At 44.2% G+C, this 19,466-nt stretch overlaps 1 protein-coding gene across 4 annotated transcripts in view; it reads right to left on the bottom strand.

The window, feature by feature from the left end:
• The window catches only part of PTPRG (protein tyrosine phosphatase receptor type G), a 712,847-nt gene that overhangs the window by 119,906 nt on the left and 573,475 nt on the right, over positions 1 to 19,466 (bottom strand). For all 4 annotated transcript variants that reach the window (XM_078442875.2, XM_078442876.2, XM_060631468.3 and 1 more), the window contains one exon: positions 15,499 to 15,691. In XM_078442875.2, the coding sequence (XP_078299001.1) occupies positions 15,499 to 15,691 (193 nt within the window). The remainder of the gene's footprint in view (positions 1 to 15,498; positions 15,692 to 19,466) is intronic.

Genomic DNA, 19,466 nt, shown 5'->3' with positions numbered 1-19,466 from the left:
GCTCTGGGGGTGTCACCTCCCCCGCTCTCACCAAGGGCTTATGAATGAGAAACTGTTTGGCCAAAGTGGCAGAACCGGGAAGGATGAAATTAAAGCAGAGCCCTAGCTCTGGCATTTTTGGGTTTTATGGCATCCGAATAATGTCTATTTGGAGCTGCCGGCTGCCAATCACATGCGAGGGCCAGGCTCCATGCCTTCATCTTGATAACCCATGCATGCGTAACTGAATCCAAGAGGTGGGTTCAATTATTCTCCCCATTAAAGATGAATGAGGACACGGGGTCCAGAGACACCAAGTCACCAGGATGGGCCAACGCCACAGAGAGGGAGGAGGGTTGAGAACTGGAACCCAGTCTGTCTGATTCCAAACCAGAGTGGGTGAGCGACAGGAAGGTCATGTACGTCCTATCCACAGACACCTCCCACATTGGCTCTCTCTTCTACGAGATGGTAGTAAAAAGTCAGGAGGACTATTCAAGGCTTAAAAGGTGAAACCAGTCGCACACAGGCACGACTCGTGGCTACTGCAGCCTCAGGGCTGTGACTTCCTCCTCCACTCCCCCTCCCCTCCCTTCCTTGTTCTCAATGACACATGAGAGTGTAGGGTCTCTTGACAAGCTCCAGAGCAGCTTCCAACTCCTTGGAGAATGGATGAATGGATGGATGGAGCCCAATCCCCACTCTCCCTACCAGAAATGCAGCCTACATTTGTGGTCCCCCAAACCATCATGGGGATGCTGGAACTATGTGGGGTGGTGCAAGGTGTCCACCACCAGGGTCTTTACTCTGTGCGTTTCGGTACTGCCATTGCAGTATAACAAGTCCTATCTGATGATCCTGGCGCTGGGCTGAGTTAGTATATTTCACAAATCATGTCATGAAATCCTCTCTGTAATTCTATGGGGCCCCTGGCTCCATCGTTACACCCCTGTTTTGTTTTATTTTATTTTCTGTTTATTTATTTGTGTGTGCGAGAGAGAGAGAGACAGAGCATGAGCAGGGGAGGGGCAGAGAGAGAGGGAGACACAGAATCCGAAGCAGGCTCCAGGCTCTGTGCTTGTTAACACAGAGCCCGACAGGGGGCTCGAACTCATGAGCTGTGAGATCATGACCTGGGCCGAAGTCAGATGCTCAACCGACTGAGCCACCCAGGTGCCCCATGTTACCCCTGTTTTAGAATCAGAGATCCAAAATGGTCATCCATTCACTTTTTCACTTTGGAGGCAGACTGCTTTGGTTCTAGACAGACCAGCTGTATAGTCTTGGGTAACACATGGTGAAGCTTTTGGGTAAGTGCAGGAAATGCACAAGCACGTGCTGACTGATGTATAGAAAGTGTGCTATAAGAAATCGCTACTGTTAAATATTTACTGAGCACCTATTATGTACCAGGACACTGACCAGGAACTAGGGATAGAGGTGAACACAAGTGGACATGGTCCTTGACCTCCTGGAGATTACATCCCAGAGGGAGAAACACATCAACCACTTAATCCCCCTAAAAGAGAGTTCTTAATTTAGGGCTTCTTAGTGGCTCTAGATAGAATGCACAGAAATCTGTGAACTTGGATGGGAAAAAATATACTTTTATTTTCACTGATCTCTATCTAAAATTTAGCATTTCCTTCCATTTCAAATGCTGGCAACAAAGTATAGTAGTAGTAGTAATTAGCAGGACCTGGGGGACATCACCAATAGAAATCACAGATCTATTTCTGCTAGATTACAGTTGTTGCCAATATCTCAAATCTTCCTCATGCTCATTATTATTTCAAAATTACAATGGTTATTAGACCTGCTGCTAGATTTTATAATTTAATGCCTTCATCAAGAAGCAGATAAATTACTATATTATAATTAAATTTTTTTTTGATAATATCTGAGGATAATTGGCTTCCTTGGTAATCTATTTTACTTTATTTTATGCATCTAAAAACCATCAATATGAGAAGAAGTCTATGGGATTCACCAGATGGCTGAAGGGGTCCATGGCATTCACAGGTTAAACGTAATTACAAAAATATTATTCTGTACAAAGATTTAATAAGGGACCCTGACCCAGGTTTGGGGGATGGGTTAGCAAAGATTTACTGAGAAGAGTGATGTTTGGACTGAAATCTGCACAAGAGTAGGGTTTATAAAGTGAACAGGAAGGAAGGAGGCATAGATACGTCAAACAGAAAAAAATAAACACAGCTTGTGCAAAGGCCCTGCAGTTGGAAAATTGGAAAGAAAACTAGTATGGCTGGCAAGTAGGGGATGAGGAGAATGGTCCAAGACCAGGTCTCAAAGCTAGTAGTGTTGGAGCCAGAGTTCACCCCTGGGTGGGTCTCACTAGAGGCCAGACTTTGCTGGACGGCCACTTTCTTATGAGGTGAGAGACTCTGGTGCACAGTGGCCCCGACATTCTATGGTGTCTTAACTAAAGCAAACAGTAACCTGTTGCGAGATAACAGAAAACATGTCCATTCATCTCTACCCCTGGTTCCTGACACAGAGCTCCTAAAACCCTTGCAACTTTCCAAGTGGTAAGAGCACTGAGAGGATCTCTTGTTCTAACGTTTGTTTCTGACCTCACCCCTGACAGAGGGCTCCTGATACTCTTGTAAACATCTAAGTGATAACATGCTCCTAACTCCACTGGGATAGAAACTCCTCCACTGGGGACCCTCCCAGGCCTCACCCTATGTATCTCTTCATCTGGCTGCTCATCTGTATCCTTTATCACATGCTTTCATAAATTGGTAAGCATAATTATGTGTTTCCCCTAGTGAGGCACTCTAGCAAATCAATCAAACCAAAGAGGGGGTAGTAGGAACCTGTGATTTGAAGCCAAGTTGGACAGAAGCTGTGGGTAACCTGGGGATCTACTACTTGTGACTGGCATCTGAAGCGGGGTGTGTATATCTTTTGGGACTGAGCCCTCAATCTGTGGGATCTGACAGTGTATCTCCAGGTAGACAGCATCAGAACCAAGTTAAGTCTGTAGGACATCTAGCTTGTGTCGCAGAATTGACTGGGGAAAAGCCACCCCACATTTGGTGACCAGAAGTGCCCAAAGTAAGGTATTCTGTGTAAAAGTAAGAGGCACGCGCGCGCGCACACACACACACACACACACACACACACACACACACACAGGAGGTAGAGAACTGGGTTTCCCTTAAGCAGGAGGGAGAACAAATTTTTCTACTGTATCTGTGGAATTCTTTTCCACACCACCCAATGGTATCCCCTCCGTTCCCATGAACGAGCCCTGGTATGCAAGTCAGTTTCTCAGCCACCAACTGAGTATTAGGCAGAACTACCGTGGAAGACAGCAAATTCGCAAGCATTCTTATCCCATCAGCTTGTCTCTGCTGTGCATGTAACAGAGCCACACACTCAAAATACAACGGCAGCAGCCAGTGTTCCGGAAGGCAGAAGGAGAAATTCAATTCTCCAGTCCTCCAAGCACGCAGTTTTGACTTTCCCATATAATGCTGTTCCCGACCTCTCCCACCTCCTCGGAGTCTTTTTTCCTATGTGATATCCCTCTTCCTCTGAGAGTTTAAAGGCCATGGGAGGTGTCCATGTCCTATGCAGGAAAAAGCATTGTTCAGCTTGGCGCTAAGGGAGGTGGCAAAGTTCAGAATGATGCATATTCCCAGCTCCACTTGACAACAGCAGCTTCTCAGACACTGGGTGGGAGACCAGACTCCAGGTACTTCCCTCCCTTTCAAGTGTAAGACGCTGTGATTTCCTGCCAAAAGGGCAAAGTGGACCTGTCCCACTTGAATTGAGCACAGCATCCTTTCCACACAGTACCACTTAACTCTCGCTTCTCCCTCTGCCCTGCTCTAGTCCTGGGCTCCCGATGGAGGTGTGCACCAGATTACCAGCGTGCAGCTCTAGGGGGAACAAAAGTATTGGAGCTGGGTTTTCTCTGGCCTGGCCTACTTCCTATCACTGAAATGCTGTTATGGCCTCGTTGATTTCCGACGCTTTAAATCTCTGACTCTTCCTTGGCATCTGTTTCTCTTATTTGAGCTCAGTTCTGGCTCAGGGCATGAGCTCCACCTCATTTCAAACCCCAGATGTGGCATCTGCACCAACTGGCCATGTGGTTAGGACGGTCCTCTGTGGGATGGCACCAGGGGCTCCCAGACCTGGGCACTGGCCTCAAGTAGCCACTGGTGGGCCTGGCCAAGAGGACCCAAGAGGAGAACAGGGAGCCTGCCACTTGCAAGGAGAGACAGACCAGGCTATGAACAGGTAGCACCCCACGGGGAAATGACCTCTTCAACACACAGGAAGGACTAAGCTACGCAGTCTCTTGGCTGCCCTTGGCGTAAGGATCCACATGCCCTGAGGAGACCGGGCTTCTAGCTGGTTGCGGAAACCAACAGTTTTAAGTGATCGGTACACTCCTTACCGAGAAGGCTTTGGTGATGCCAGCCCATAAGCATAGAAACCACAGGGCTCCACACACTTGATGATACCTATTAACATTTAGTGTCAGATGTGTAGGTAGCACGTTTTCATCACAGACACAGATTTGAAATGGCACAGCCAAGACGCTCATTACAACTGCTCAGACCATTGCTTTGGAATCACAAAGCCAGTCAAGAGAGGGCCCAGGAGTAAAGCCCACAGCCAGAAGGACCACTGGCTATGCCAGGAAGGTAAGAGAAAAAGACGCCTCCACAGGAAGCCTCTCACTACTGTGCCTTTACAGATATCTTCGATTATCAGGTCCCAGGGACTGGTGAGGTGAGAGGTTTCTTACACCCTGAGAAATCCAAGGGTTCTGCCCACGTTCCTTGTACCTGAGAAGAAGCAGCCTCAACTAAAGCATGTTTGTTTGTGGAATAGTCAGTGGGAAGGATGGGGAAGAAAGTCTGTCTCCCCACTACATTCCTTCTGTGACTCCACGGAGATGCTCGCAAACACCTCGGAGCCTCATGCTTCACGGGCTGTGAATGCTAGTTAGCGACAGAAAGGGGAAGCTTGTCGCTCTGGGAGGAAGGATGCTGGTGGCCTTTATTAATTTCCAGATTACTGTTCACAAGCTCCACAGTGTCCACACAAATAAACACAATGTCAGGGAAGATTTTTCTAGAGAGCAAAGAAAAGCTGAAGCTGTAGGAGGGTTGCTAAGTTGGCCTTTAAGATCAAACTATGCCTATCTGCCTGGAAACAGAGAGGATTAAGTAATTAGGTAATACTTATAAAGTGTGAAAACGACAGACAGCCCCTGGTGTCTGTTACCAGTATCCGCTCACTAGCTCTCAAGCCATAACAGCAGTTGTGCCTGGAAGCATCTTGACACAAGTGCCTGCCATGTTAAGTGCCACCGTTCTCTGCTTTTAGGTGTGGGTGGAGTGCTTGTTTCTTGGGACGGAGAGGAAAGCCCTCTGTCCATGTTTTGTTGAGATGAACACTTCCATCCAAATAGTTTATGGTCAAAGCAGGAGATGGCTTCCCAAATCTGAGGGGCCTCTCTGATTTCAGGGCCTGTCGTGGGGGGGTGGTGTGGAATCCTACATCAAATGTCAATGTCTAGCAATGCTCCTCCTATTAGAGGACCTAGCCTGGCCTAGATCATAAATGCCCCAACTGTACCAACCCTTGTGGTAAGAATCCTTTAATTCCTGGCCACCTGGCATGTATGGATTAGCTTAGTCCATTTAATCATCCTTCCCTCCTTCATCCATCCATCCATCCATCCATCCATCCATCCATCCATCCCTCTATCCTCCTACCCTCCTTCCCATCCATTCTTGCATCCATCCACCCTCTCTCGCATCCCATTCATCCATCCTCCCATTCATTCATCCATCCTCCCACCCTTCCTCCCATCCATCCACCCATTCATCCATTCTCCCACCCCACCTCCCATCCAATCTTCCATCCATTCACCCATCTAGTTAAATACTGATTGAGGAGCCAACAGTGAGCACTGCACCCTCTCTAGCAAAAAAGAAGTAAAAAGAGCTAGACATTAGGGGGAGAAACATATAACTTAATGTAAAACTCCAACTGAGATAAGTGTGAAAGACAAAGGGACTGACACCCTGTTACAAGCAGCTGGACCAAGGCAGTCAGGAAACTTCCATGGGGAAGGTACCCTAGAGCTGGGCTATGGAGGCTGAGGAGGGGTGGATTAGGTAGAGAGGTGAGGCAAAGGGTACAGGCTGTTGGGACTGGGTGTGGAGGTGAACTGATATTCAAGACGCCAAGGGAAATAAAGTGCAAGATGGGGCTGGGGAGGGGGCCTGGACGGGCACCGTGTAAGGATTGTGGATTTCACTGGAAAGGTGTGAAGACATTCCGGCAGCCTGGGTTTGCATTTGTACCAGGAAGAGAGCCTGGTCCCCTTATTTTGAAATGTGTTCTCCGGTGATCATGTCACATATAATAGTTTGTCCTGAGCATCCAAAGCCACTGCTGACCTACAGACAAGAAAGTATAATTATTTGCAGAGAACCTTCCACTGCAGGCTCTATACTCTTTGTTCCCTAAATTATTTCATTTTAAAGGTCAAAGCCAAGGAGGGGGTTATGATTATTGTTTCTATTTTACAGAAGAAGAAGCCAAGACTTGGGTATTAACTTGAGCAAGCATGCACAAGAGTAAATGGTTTTGAGTCCAGGTTTGCTGAACTCCAAAATCTATACTTTTACCCATCGCTTTATATGGTCTCATTCATTCATTCATTCATTCATTCATTCCTGTCATGAGCGAAAGACGACTATCCACCCGCTATGTCCTAGGTACTGTGTCAGGCTCTGTTGATCCAAGGATGCACAACACCCTCAGCCTAGGAGGCCCCAGCATCCAGATCAAGTGGGTGTACTGACCCACCCAGGGAATAACCCTGTGATCAAAGCCTCAGTAGCCTATGCCCTAAACACCAAAGAAAACCCACCAAAACAAGCAAAGCAGATACAGACAGAGCCCAGTGATTTCTTTTAGGATGATAAACCCGATGTTTAGGAAGAATACCCAATCCCCACAAGAATGTTTATTTTTGAAGCTCTTTTGTTCAGAGAGGGAGTAATACACTGTTTTCAAGCCACCTCATGACATTTAAAACAAAGAGGCCACTGCTTGTAGATTCATTTTGAAGCTGGAAATCCCTTGCGGAAAAGACTGCTGCATTTGGACATATGAAAATCCTGGTTTGCATCTCAGCTCTCCTACTTCCTGGCTGAGAGGCTCTGGATGCTTCCTTGCTCTGAGTCTCAGAACCCTCACATGTGTTAAAACACACAAGGGTGTGTTTCTCTTTTTTGCTCACCCCCACCCAATCTCCATCCTAACGATTAGTAAATCTCAGAGGCTCTACTCCAAAATCCATTCCCAATGGATCACTTCTACCTCTACCAGGATCACCATCACGCAACCACGGTTATCCTGCAGGGAATATGTCTATTCGTCACCTCTTGGTCTTACAAGTTATATCCTAAGCCTTCTGCAACCATTTTTCACATAGCAGAGAGACAGGCTTAAAAACCTGTTCGGATCATTCCACAGCCCTTCTTCAAACTCTCCAAAGGCTTCCCACTGCCATAAGAATACCAAGAGAAGTCTTTTCCAGACTTGACCCTTGCCCATCTCTCCATGCTGGTTCCCATGCCTCAGAGCCTTCACAAATGACCTTTCCCTCTGAGAATTTTGCAGGGCTGGCTCCTTATCACCTTGTGTCCTACCCAGGGAAGATCTCATCCCCACTGCCTCCCCACACTCTACTACTCTTAGAATACTACCTAATTTGATCCTCAGAACACTGAAGCTTTGTCATTGTCAGCTGACTTGTTTATTTCTCTCTCCACATTAAAACATAAGCTCCATGATGAGGGACTCTTCTTCCTTGTTACCTTTATTTCTAGTGCCTAGAACTTGTTCATTGTACATGATCAACGAATATTTGATAAATGAAAAGTGAAATAAAAAGTGGCCGAGACTGTTTTCAGGATTAAAACAACATATGAACGGAAGAAGCCAGCCTAACATTTGGCACATAAAAACCCCCACATATTGGGGCAGCTGGGGGGCTCATTGGGTTAAGCGCCTGACTCTTGATTTCGGCTCAGGTCATGATCTCAAGGTTTTGTGGGTTCAAGCCCTGTGTCGGGCTCTGTGCTGACAGCATAGAGTCTGCTTGGGATTTTCTCTCTCCCTCTCTTTCTGCCCCTCTTCTGCTCATGCACACGCATGAGTGTGCATGTGCTCTCTCTCTCTCAAAATAAATAATAAATGAACATTAAAAGAAACCCACATAGCCTGCTTGACCACAGGTGCTTCTGGCACTTGGCTTCTAGAGTCAACAAGCTCCCCAAAGGTGGATGAAGACGGCTAACATATGGAAAGAAATTCGCTGGCTACTAAGCAAAAATAGTCAATGCTACATTAAATGGCTATGAACATCAACTTCATGTCAACCAATCAAAGGCAACTGGTACCAACCCTTTACATATTTACATAAAGTGACAGTAATCATGGGATGCCCAAGCATGTAAAAATGTCTGAGACAGCATGGGCATGACCTTCAAAAGTATGAGAACCTCGGATGCTGGAGAATCCTAAAAACAGCCCTACTTTTTTGCCTTCTTTTTTAATCACTTCTCAGGTTAAAAAGTAATGGTTAATGATAGTTATTTTTAAAAGAAGGAGGTTAAAAACACTCCATTTTTTAAAGTGTTAAAAACGTGTTTTTCTTAGCACTTTTCTGCGCTGGAAATTTCTGGAAGTAACAAGATAACTTTTTGGAACAGTTTCTGGGAGGACAGCTGCGTACAAAGGAATTTAATGCCCGTGTCAGAGCTTCTTTTAATAAGATAAAGTAATTCAAGCTCATTAATTTGGTATGTAGAAATGATTAAACTGAAAATAGAACAATATTAATATTTTCTCCCAAAATAGCAAAAAACCCCACAATTTTCAATGTCAAACTTTTTAAGAGCAATCATGGCTTTACTTCTTTGTTTGCTAATTTGGGTGGGTAATGTGATGCTCTTTCTCAACGTATTCGGATTTAAAATAGGCTACTTACTGAGACATTCTCACACAGTCCTATATGTTCTTAAAAACTTCTTTTGACCAAAACAGGAAGCAATCTTTACCATTGAAAATGTAGCTAAAAAAGAGATCCCTCCATCAGCAGAAGCAAAGACCATTCTTCAAAAAACATGGCATCAGCTCAGGAGACTGGAGGGCACACAGGCAGTCCAGTGCCCTCACCATTTCCTTTGCTTTTATTACATTAGGCAGTGTCACTTTAATTAAGCCATCAAATCAAATTATCAGATCAAGTGGTTTTGATTCCACTGTGGTTTGAACAGGTTTCGTTAAATTAATAAACCATATGTTTCATGTTGTTGGAAGGAAAGTTATTTTTCCTCCGTTCACTGTTCCAAAAGTCTTCACAATAGATAGTATTCAGCACTTAATCACCGAATGTTCTTCCATGTGTCTGGGATGTGCTGCAGAATAACTGAAATGACAGCCCATTAAATCCTAAAGTCCGTCCAAGTTATTTACCGACAAAGGGCAGAGTGGAGAACTGGATGTCCCTTGAACAATCCACCGAGCCTAAATATTGTTTCCATTTACTGGAACTTAAAGCTTTATATTTTTTATGGATGACATCCATTATAAGTCTTTCTTCAGCAACAATACAATATTGAGATGACTTTTCCTCCTTTCCTTTGGTGTTGTACATGGCCATGCGTCTAGTGCTGGCACTGAAAAGCTTGATTCTGTTTTCTCTGTTCCAGTATGTCCAATCATCCTGACAGCAGGGCATGATGGGGACGCATTAACTCAGGCACTCCTCACGGTGCTGCTCAATGAACACCAGGTAATGATCACAGCCAGGGGAATGAGGGAGGTACAGGGCTATAATCAGTTCACTAAGGTTCTCTTACATCGTGGCCGTGAAAGATGACCAGGTGTTAAGGTGACTTGGTAAGTGGTTGGTCACTGAGTCAATAAATATCTAATTGGCCCTAAGGTCTCGCAGTGGAATGGGAAAATAGAACCAACCAATGCCTCACGATCATGGTCACAGCCATCTTTAAGACAGAAAATATTTACGTCAAACTAAGCCTGTGAGTGAGTTTTTCCACCTTAGTTTGAGCCATCCTCTAGAGCACCAGTTGGTAAATCTGGTCTGCTGCCGGGATGCCTGAGTGGCTCAGTCAGTTAAGCATCTGACTTTGGCTCAGGTCGTGATCTCATGGTTCGTGAGTTCAAGTACCGTGTCAGGCTCTGTGCTGACAGTTCAGAGCCGGGAGCCTGCTTCCGATTCTGTATGTCCCTCTCTGCCCCTCCCCTACTCACACTCTGTCTCTCTGTCTCTCAAAAATAAATAAACATTAAAAAAAATTAAAAAAAAATCTGGCCTGCTGCCTATTCTCGTGAACAAGATGTTTTGGGGAGACATTTTCTACACCCATTCATTTGCATATTGTCCACGGGTGCCTTCATGCCAGAGAGGCAGAGCTGAGTAAATGGCCTCTATCCGGTCCTTAACAAAGAAAGCTTACTGACCCTTCCCTTCTGTAATTAATTTATTTTCCCTTCTTCTGTAATAACAGCACAATAAACGCACAGCTCCGTAATCAACACTGTAGCTCTCTTAGGCATTGGAAGTTTCCAATAGTGATTAGATAGAGAATGCCAATCAGACAGGCTTTATTTATTTATTTTTTTAATTACCAGAAGATTACAGAACACCATCCGTCTCTTTTTGAATCGTTTTTGCAGAAGACTAGAGAAGAGAAAGGGACTCTGCTTGTGTACTGGGACTCTTTACTGCATACTTGTCAAAGGTCTAAGGTCAATCTAAGTCCTCTAGGCTGCCTACTGATGGCCAGTATTTGTGCCTGGCTTTCGGCCCATAGTCCATGGAATTAGGTGAATTTTCTTGGGGACAAAAAAGGAGGAGCATTTGGTTATGTAGACTACGATTCCATGAAATGTGCATTTAAAAACAAACAGGGACGTCAATAGTCACTGGGGAAATGCAAATCAACACTACCTCACATCCACTGGGATGGCTAATGTAAAAAAAGACACATAGCACCTGTTGGTGAGGATGTGCAGAAATCCCATACACTGCGGATGGGAATGTAAACTGGTGCACTGGATTTGGAAAATCGGTTCGCAGTTCCTCCAAACTTGAAAACTGGAGTTACCATATGACTCCGTTACCTACTCCAGGTTATATACCCAAGAGAACTGAAAACACACGTCTACACAAGAACCTGAACATGAACGTGCACAGCAGCATTACCGACAACGGCCAAAAAGTAGAAAAAAATTCAAACATCTATCAACTGATCAGCAGGTAAACAAAATGTGGTATATCCGTATAATGATGTATTATTTGGCCATAAAATGGAAAATTCTGATACATATTCCACCATGGATGAACCTGGAAAATAGTAAGCTGAACTATTATGCTAAAAGAAGCCTGAGATAGGGGCGCCTGGGTGGTTTAGTCGGTTAAGTGTCTGACTTCGGCTCAGGTCATGATCTCACAGTTCGCGAGTAAGAGCCCTGCATCAGGCTTTGTGCTGACAGCTCAGAGCCTGGAGCCTGCTTCAGATTCTGTGTCTTCCTCTCTCTCTGCTCTTCCCTTACTCACGCTCTGTCTCTGTCTCTCAAAAATAAACGTTAAAAAATTAAAAAAAAAAACATTAAAAGAAGCCCGAGACAAAAAACCATATATTGTATGATTGCGTTTGTATGAAATATTTAGAACAGGCAAATCCATAGAGACAGAAAGCACATCAGTGGTTGCATGTGCTGGGAAAGCGGGAGGGGCAGGAGAAAGAAAGGGAAGAAGGAGTGACTGCTACTGGGTATGGAGTTTCTTTTGGGGGGTGATAATAATGTTCTGGAAGTAGATAGTAGTGACGACTGCACAACTCTGTGAATATACTAAAAACCAATGAAGGGCACACTTTAATTTTTTTTTAAGTTCATTTATTTTGAGAAAGAGAGAGAGAGTGTGTGTGAGAGACAGACAACGCATGTGCAAGTGGGAGAAGGGCAGAGAGAGAAGGAAGAATTCCAAGCAGGCACAGCGCTGTCAGCATGGAGCCCAACAGGGGGCTTAAACTCATGAACCATAAGATCATGACCTGAGCAGAAATCAAGAGTCAGAAGCTTAACTGACTGAGCCACTCAGGCTCAGCTTTTACGTGAAGTGCACACTTTAAAAAAATGAATGTTAGGGGCGCCTGGGTGGCTCAGTCGGCCTCAGTCGGCTCAGGTCATGACCTCATGCTTCATGAGTTTGAGCCCCACGTCGGGCTCTGTGCTGACAGCTCAGAGCCCAGAGCCTGCTTCGGATTCTGTGTCTCCCTCTCTCTCTGCCCCTTTCCCACTCATGCTCTGTCTCTCCCTGTCTCAAAAACAAATAAAGATTTAAAAAAAATAAAACAAAACAACCCCCCCCCCGAATATAATATGTAAATTAAATCTCAATAAAGCTGTTATTAAAAACAAAAAAAACAAATAGGTTTTATTGTTACTGAGTGATAAAAAGGAATGAGCCCATGACACATGCTATAACATGGATAAATTTTAAAATCCTAATGTCAAGTAAGTGAATGATAAAAGCAGATCAGAGAGAGGTTGCTTCAAGTTGGGGATAGGAGAAAGAAGTGACTGCAAAGGGTTGTGAAGGAACTTTTTGGGGTGATGAAAATGTTCTAAAACTGGATTACATAGCTACATAACTGTAGCTATACATTTAGTAAAAATTATTGAATTGTACACTTATAGCCGCTGGATTTTATGGCATGTACATTACCCCATAAAAAAACTCAGGAAACCCTGACAGACTGCAACCAGAAGCAGAACATAGTACATATAGTCACTCCGGGACCCCGTGTAGCGGTACGTAACCGAATCCGAACACGTATGTGTACGCCAGGCTGCCTCCATTCTACCCCCAGGTTCATACCGAAGAGAGATATGTCTGTATGCTGATCAAAAGGCATGGTCGAGAATTTTCATCATCATCAAACTGTGGAAACAATCCACATACTCAGGGATACTAAAGTGGATGAATAAATTCAGGTGGAGTCTCACAGTGAAATTCTGCAGTTAAGAACAAACCACAACTACAGGGCACAGCACAGATGACCCTCAAAACCACTGCAGAGCAAAAAAAAAAAAAAAAAAAAAAGCAAGACACAGAAAAGGACAGAATAGATAATTCTATTGCTATGAAACTGAACAACAGGCAAAGTTAATTCATGGTCTTGGTTACCCTTGGGAATGGACAGTTACTAGCAAGGAGATGGAGATGTTCCTGGGAAGCTGTTGGTGTTAGCCTCCTGACCTGGGTGTTGCTATTCTAGTGTATTCGGTTTGTGAACATGCATCAGGCTGTGTATGTGTTATGTGTGCACTTTTCTGTATGTTACACTCCAACAACATGTCGAAAAAACAAATAGGACTATACCTATATCTTTCTCTGCCTCCACAGCAATCAAAAACCATTTTAATAGTCACACATTTTAGGAGTAAGCAATAGACCCTAGGATAATTGCAACAAAGCCTTGTAGAATGAAAAACTGATTCCCTGATTTAAGGATGGGTCCATGGTTCTCCTCAAATTCAGAGAAAGTCCATTTCATAGAAGCTCTTGCTCCCTTTGACAATTTAATGTGACAGAAACCATGATCTTCTCTAACTTTTTTGGGTAGTAAGGGCCATGCATTCGCTCTGCACAGGTGATATATCGTATAACTCAGCTCATTTAAAAAAATTTTTTTAATGTTTATTTATTTTTGAGAGAGAGAGAGAGAGAGAGAGAGAGAGAGAGAGAAAACAAACCCAAACCAGGCTCCAGGCTCTGAGTTGTCAGCACAGGGCCCAACACAGAACTTGAACCCACAAGCTGTGAGATCACGACCTGAGCTGAAGTTGGAGGCTTAACCAACTGAGCCACCCAGGTGCCCTCCAGCCTGTTTTTTTAGCAAAAACTTTGTAACTGTCATAACCCCAGCAATTGTAGCTACCAGACCTTGTATTCGCTTGTGATATAAATTCGTCATCCCCTACACATCCTTGGCATTCACGTTTCACAAAATCCCAAAGAGATTCTTCTTTTCCCAAGCAAGTTCTCTTGGGAGAAAGCTTTTGAGTTTGGTCATTTTATTTTTAGCTTGGTTAAAAAACAAAATAAGCCCAAGTGAGGTCTGCTATGCCAGCCAACCTAAGACGTTTTACAGGTTTGCATGCTTCCTAACCCTCCCATTGTTCCCAGCCGACAAACGGTACCCTTGACAAAGTGTCGGCTCCAAATTACTTGAATCTCAAGCGTTTCTTGATGGGATCTGGCCACACACTAGCTTCTCTCACCATCCTCAGACAAAATCACACAGACAGGAAGGAAATGATCACATTCTTAAGCTCCCTTTCCTCTTCTTTTAGCTCCTTTTCAGACATATGAGCCGGGAAAATGGGCTCATTCTTATCATCAAAGTGCACATCAATGCGGTTATTTGTGGAATATAATCGCATTCCCCCTACAAATTCCCCCTTTGTGCCTACAAAGGTCATATGCCAGTAAACTGGTCCTTCTTATTGGGGGTGGGGGCACTCTTAAAACAAAACATTCCCGTGTAACTTACCCCACTAAAAATACCACAGTCTGTCCAGTGTTGATAAGAGACACCAGCCCTTCCCATACTACCCAAGCTCACAACTTCTGAGGAGAGCACTGGCTTGGGAAAGAGGCAGTTCTTCACACCCAAAGAAAATTCCTTCTTATTCCTTCCTCCCTCCCAAGTATTGGGACTTGGATCAGTCTTATTCTCTGAGTGTTTCCCGAGCTCTAAGTCACAATGAGGACAAGTCACAGAGCCCGAGGTTGAGCCATGAGGGCAGAATCAGACTTTTTCATCTCCTGGGAGAGAAATATATCTTCAGTTCCCAAGAGAATGTAGCAATGGAAAGGAGGAAGATGCCTGAAAACAATAAACTCATGTGTATCAGAGACGGGAATCAAGCTGTAAAATAATGGTTTCAAAAAGGCCACGTGATGTCTGGTGGGGGTGGAGAACCTGAGGGGGAGGGAGGTCTTGCCTGGTGTGGAGGTGGGTAAGGACACCGTAGAGTGGAGTGCTGGGGGCAAGTCAAAGGATATTGAGACAATATCCCGATCTCAACGGGCAGACGGGTAAAAAGTAAGACACCCCAAAGCTTTCTGTAGACATTAACTCATTAGTGTTGACGTTACAAGGTAAAAATACCGACAGAATGACGGACACATCGCTAGTCAAAAGGGCAGTTTTGAACATACAGCTATTTAACCGGGGAGTTACTGCCACAAATGCTTCTATTTATCACCCAGACAAGTCTCTTTTCGCAGAGCAACATATGCTCTTAATACCGAGTTCCAACTCTTGGCTGTTGCCGAACTCCTTTTCATTCGAAGTAATTTAGGATAAGGAATCTTGCTCTGGGCAAGAGCGCGTAATCCAAACATACCTTTAGAGGCTTCTGTCCCCAGTGGGTTTTCTAAGAAGTCTGTCATGTCATGGTTCCAGGCGTCGCGGACCGCAGACTTGGACACCACCCTGTCATTCAGCCCTTGCTGTGGTCGGAAGTTATTTCTCAGATACTCCACCGACTTGACGTGGTCCTGCTGCTCCGTAGTGAAGATGGAATAAAAAGCCTCGAGCTGAACCGAGAACCAGAGAGGGAAGGGAAAACAAGACCACCGATGAGAAAAGCTAAGTGGTACAAGGTGGGTGGGGGTGATGAGAACACCAAATGCCAGGACTTGCCCAAGGCCGAGTCGGACAAGCCCAGCAGGACCCAGGTTGCCTGCTGGAGGCACTGCCGACAGGCTTATCTGGCTGTGGTTTCTGTCCTGACAGCCAACCAGTGGAACACCCCACCGGAGGGCTGTACGGAACTCTTTTAGTTGGGGTCTCGGAAAAGAGTTCCGGTCTCTCTGCTGTGCCCCCCTGGCAAGACCGTTAGTATTCTGGGGAGGAGCACAAAGTTACGGTGAAGCTGGCAGGTTCTGGAGCCAGACTACCCGGATGGCAATTCTGACTCCACAGCTCAACCACTCTGTGGCCCCGAGAAAGTTGCCTAACTGCTCTGAGCCTCAAGTGTTCCTCAATAAAGTCGTGATAATTATAGCAGCATCTACCCCGATCGGGTGTGTGCCAGGACTAAATGAGATAATCTGTGTGCAGTGCTTAAAACAGTTCCTGGCACGTAAGACTCGATAAAGACTAGTGACTGAATTCTTACTAAGCATCTTCTTACATACGTACTAGAGATCGAGTACACAGCAAAGCTGCTAAGGCTTAAAGCTGCTGGATGCAAGGCTTGTGAAGTAAACTGCCCAGTTTCAACATTTACCAGATGGGTAACCATAGTCAAACTCTTAAAGGTTTCTGTAACTCAAGTTTCCATATCTGTAAAAGACATCTATTACTAGTAGCTATCTTATAAAATTATGGAAAGGATTAAAATGTCTGGAAATTATTTAGCAGCCAGTAAGCCCATAGTAAAGGTTAGCTGCTATCATTTTCATTAATATTATTAAAAAACACTTTCGACAAGATTACCGGCCACACTTTTATGGAAAAGCAAAGAAAAAATAATCAGGACTCCAGGATCATACGTCCATTATCAAAAAGGATTTTCTGTGGCCATCAATCTTCTGTTCATTAAAAAACAAAACAAAACAAAAAAAAAACCAAAGTAATTTCAGGGGTACCTGGCTGGCTCAGTCCTTTAAGCATCTGACTTTGGCTCAGGTCATCATCTCACGGTCTGTGAGTTCGAGCCCCACGTCAGGTTCTGTGCTGACAGCTCAGAGTCTGGAACCTGCTTCTGATTCTGTGTCTCCCTCTCTCTCTGACCTTCTCCTGCTCACTCAATCTCTCTCTCTCTCTCAAAAATAAATAAACACTGGGGCGCCTGGGTGGCTCAGTTGGTTGAGTGTCCGACTTTGGCTCAGGTCATGATCTCATGGTTCGTGAGTTCAAGCCCCACATCGGGCTCTGTGGTGACAGCTCAAAGCCTGGAGCCTGCTTCCAATTCTGTGTCTCTGGCTCTCTCTGCCCCTCTCCTGCTCATACTCTGTCTCTGTCTCTCTCTCTCAAAAATAAACATTAAAAAAATAATAAGAATAAACATACAAATCAAAACCACAATGAGATACCACCTTACACCTGTCAGAATGGCTAACATTAACAACTCAGGCAACGACAGATGTTGGCAAGGATGCAGGGAAAGAGGATCTCTCTTGCATTGTTGGTGGGAATGCAAGCTGGTGCAGCCACTCTGGAAAACAGTATGGAGGTTCCTCAAAAAACTAAAAATTGAACTACCCTATGACCCAGCAATGGCACTACTAGGCATTTATCCACAGGACACAGGTGTGCTGTTTCGAAGGGACACATGCACCCCCATGTTTATAGCAGCACTATCAACAAAAGCCAAAGTATGGAAAGAGCCCAAATGTCCATCGATCGATGAATGGATAAAGAAGATGTGGTATACATATACAATGGAGTATTACTGGGCAATCAAAAAGAATGAAATCTTGCCATTTGCAACTACATGGATGGAACTGGAGGGTATTATGCTAAGTGAAATTAGTCAGAGAAAGACAAAAATCATGACTTCACTCATATGAGGACTTTAAGAGACAAAACAGATGAACATAAGGGAAGGGAAACAAAAATAATATAAAAACCGGGAGGGGGACAAAACACAAGAGACTCATAAATATGGAGAGCAAACAGAGTGTTACTGGAGGGAATGGGGGGGTGCTAAATGGGAGAAGATTAAGGAATCCACTTCTGAAAGCATTGTTGCACTATATGCTAACCAATTTGGATGTAAATTTTAAAAAAAATAAAAAGTAAAATTAAAAAAAATTGTGAAAATAAATAAACATTAAAAAGATTTTTTTAAAGGGTTTAAAAAAAAAACAAAGCAATTTTATGATATAAGAGAAATGAAGCTGAGAATGGGTAACAGAGATGTGTTCTCAGTGGACCAGAAAGTTATCCTGGTCACCAAAGAAATAAAGTTAATCTCAAATATCCAGCCATGGAAAATACTAACGCCTGAGGGATGGAATGAAAAAGAGAGACACTGAATGAACTCTTCCTGGCCCATCTGGCTCCCTGAATACCAAATCAGAATGCTTTCTTAGGACAGAATTACAACGTGAAAGATGTTAGATGCTTCCCAAGCAGGCACTGAGTGGCTGTCCTAGGCTTTGGGGGACAAGAAGGTGGCCAATACCAAGGTATAAAATAAACAAGAACAATATGACTAGGTGTCTTTCTGGCCCCCTTCCCCTTTTTTCAATGTAGGCTCCATGCCCAACATGTGGCTTGAACTCATAACTCTGAGATCAAGAGTCACATGCTCTACTGACTGAGTCAGCCAGGCCTCCCCAATCTGGGTTTCTGGATGGTAATCTCGAGGCCTGGAACTAACCCCAATGCTTCTCAAACTGCTTCAGAGAATGTCACAAAAATTGACCTGCTTGATCTGAAACTCACTCTCTTTGCATGAGAAAGCAATGATCATAGTGACCGTAGCCAAGAGAAATCATTTAAGTACCTGGATTCACCCATCAGTCCACCTCCCCTCCAATTCTCCTGCAAATGTAAAGTGATAATAAACCATTAAACTTTCCCTGCTTTTTCATCAAGGTAATAGAGTCAGGATGGTCTCTCAACGAGCCCAGAAGCAAAAGTAGCCTGGTACTGTGGTCTTATTCCCATTTTCTGCTGGTCACGTAACTTCTAAATAACTCATGTGGCGGCTGTTCAGAATTGCCTCTCTTCCCACTCTTCCTTCTGATGCTCCTTCTTTATTTACAGTGAACAGAGAGAGGCAATAAAACCAGAAAAATTAAGAAAATTGGACTGTTTACTCTGCCAAATGGGACCCACTCAGATAACTGGAGGTATTGAAAAATCAAATTGCCCCAACCTGGCAATGTATATGCTTCTGATAGGACTGCCCAAATCAGAACCGAACACATCCACCCGTGAGAGAAAGTTTCAGGTTTTTCTTAGAGAAAATAACTTAAAATTACATGGAAGGAATTAACAAAGAGCCTCTGGAGACCATCGAGGGAAAGACCAACCAAAATGATTAAAAGGATGGAGGATAAATCCCATGTGGAAAGGTTAAAGGAAGTGGTATTGTTTAGCCTGAAGAAAAGGCAAGTTAGGAGTAATTTGATTAAAGGCCCTTGTATGTGGAAGATGCTGAACAGCTCTTCTCCATGTCCAGAGAAGGCCAAAAAGAGGCAACTGGTTTAAATTAAAGCCTTAGAGACGTGAGTTGAATAAAAGGAAGAATTTCTTAACTCTCAGGGTGATTTTTTTTTTTTTTTTTTTTTTTTTTTTAATGGCCGGGCTGCCATACGTAGCAAGGTATACTGGAAATCTTCTGGAAGAGCAGCA

This window comes from Panthera onca, chromosome A2 (assembly GCF_046562875.1).
Source record: "Panthera onca isolate mPanOnc1 chromosome A2, mPanOnc1 haplotype 2, whole genome shotgun sequence".
NCBI classification, from domain to species: domain Eukaryota; kingdom Metazoa; phylum Chordata; class Mammalia; order Carnivora; family Felidae; genus Panthera; species Panthera onca.
The sequence above is the reverse complement of the archived record's forward strand: the minus strand, read 5'-3'. Positions and strand labels throughout refer to the sequence as shown.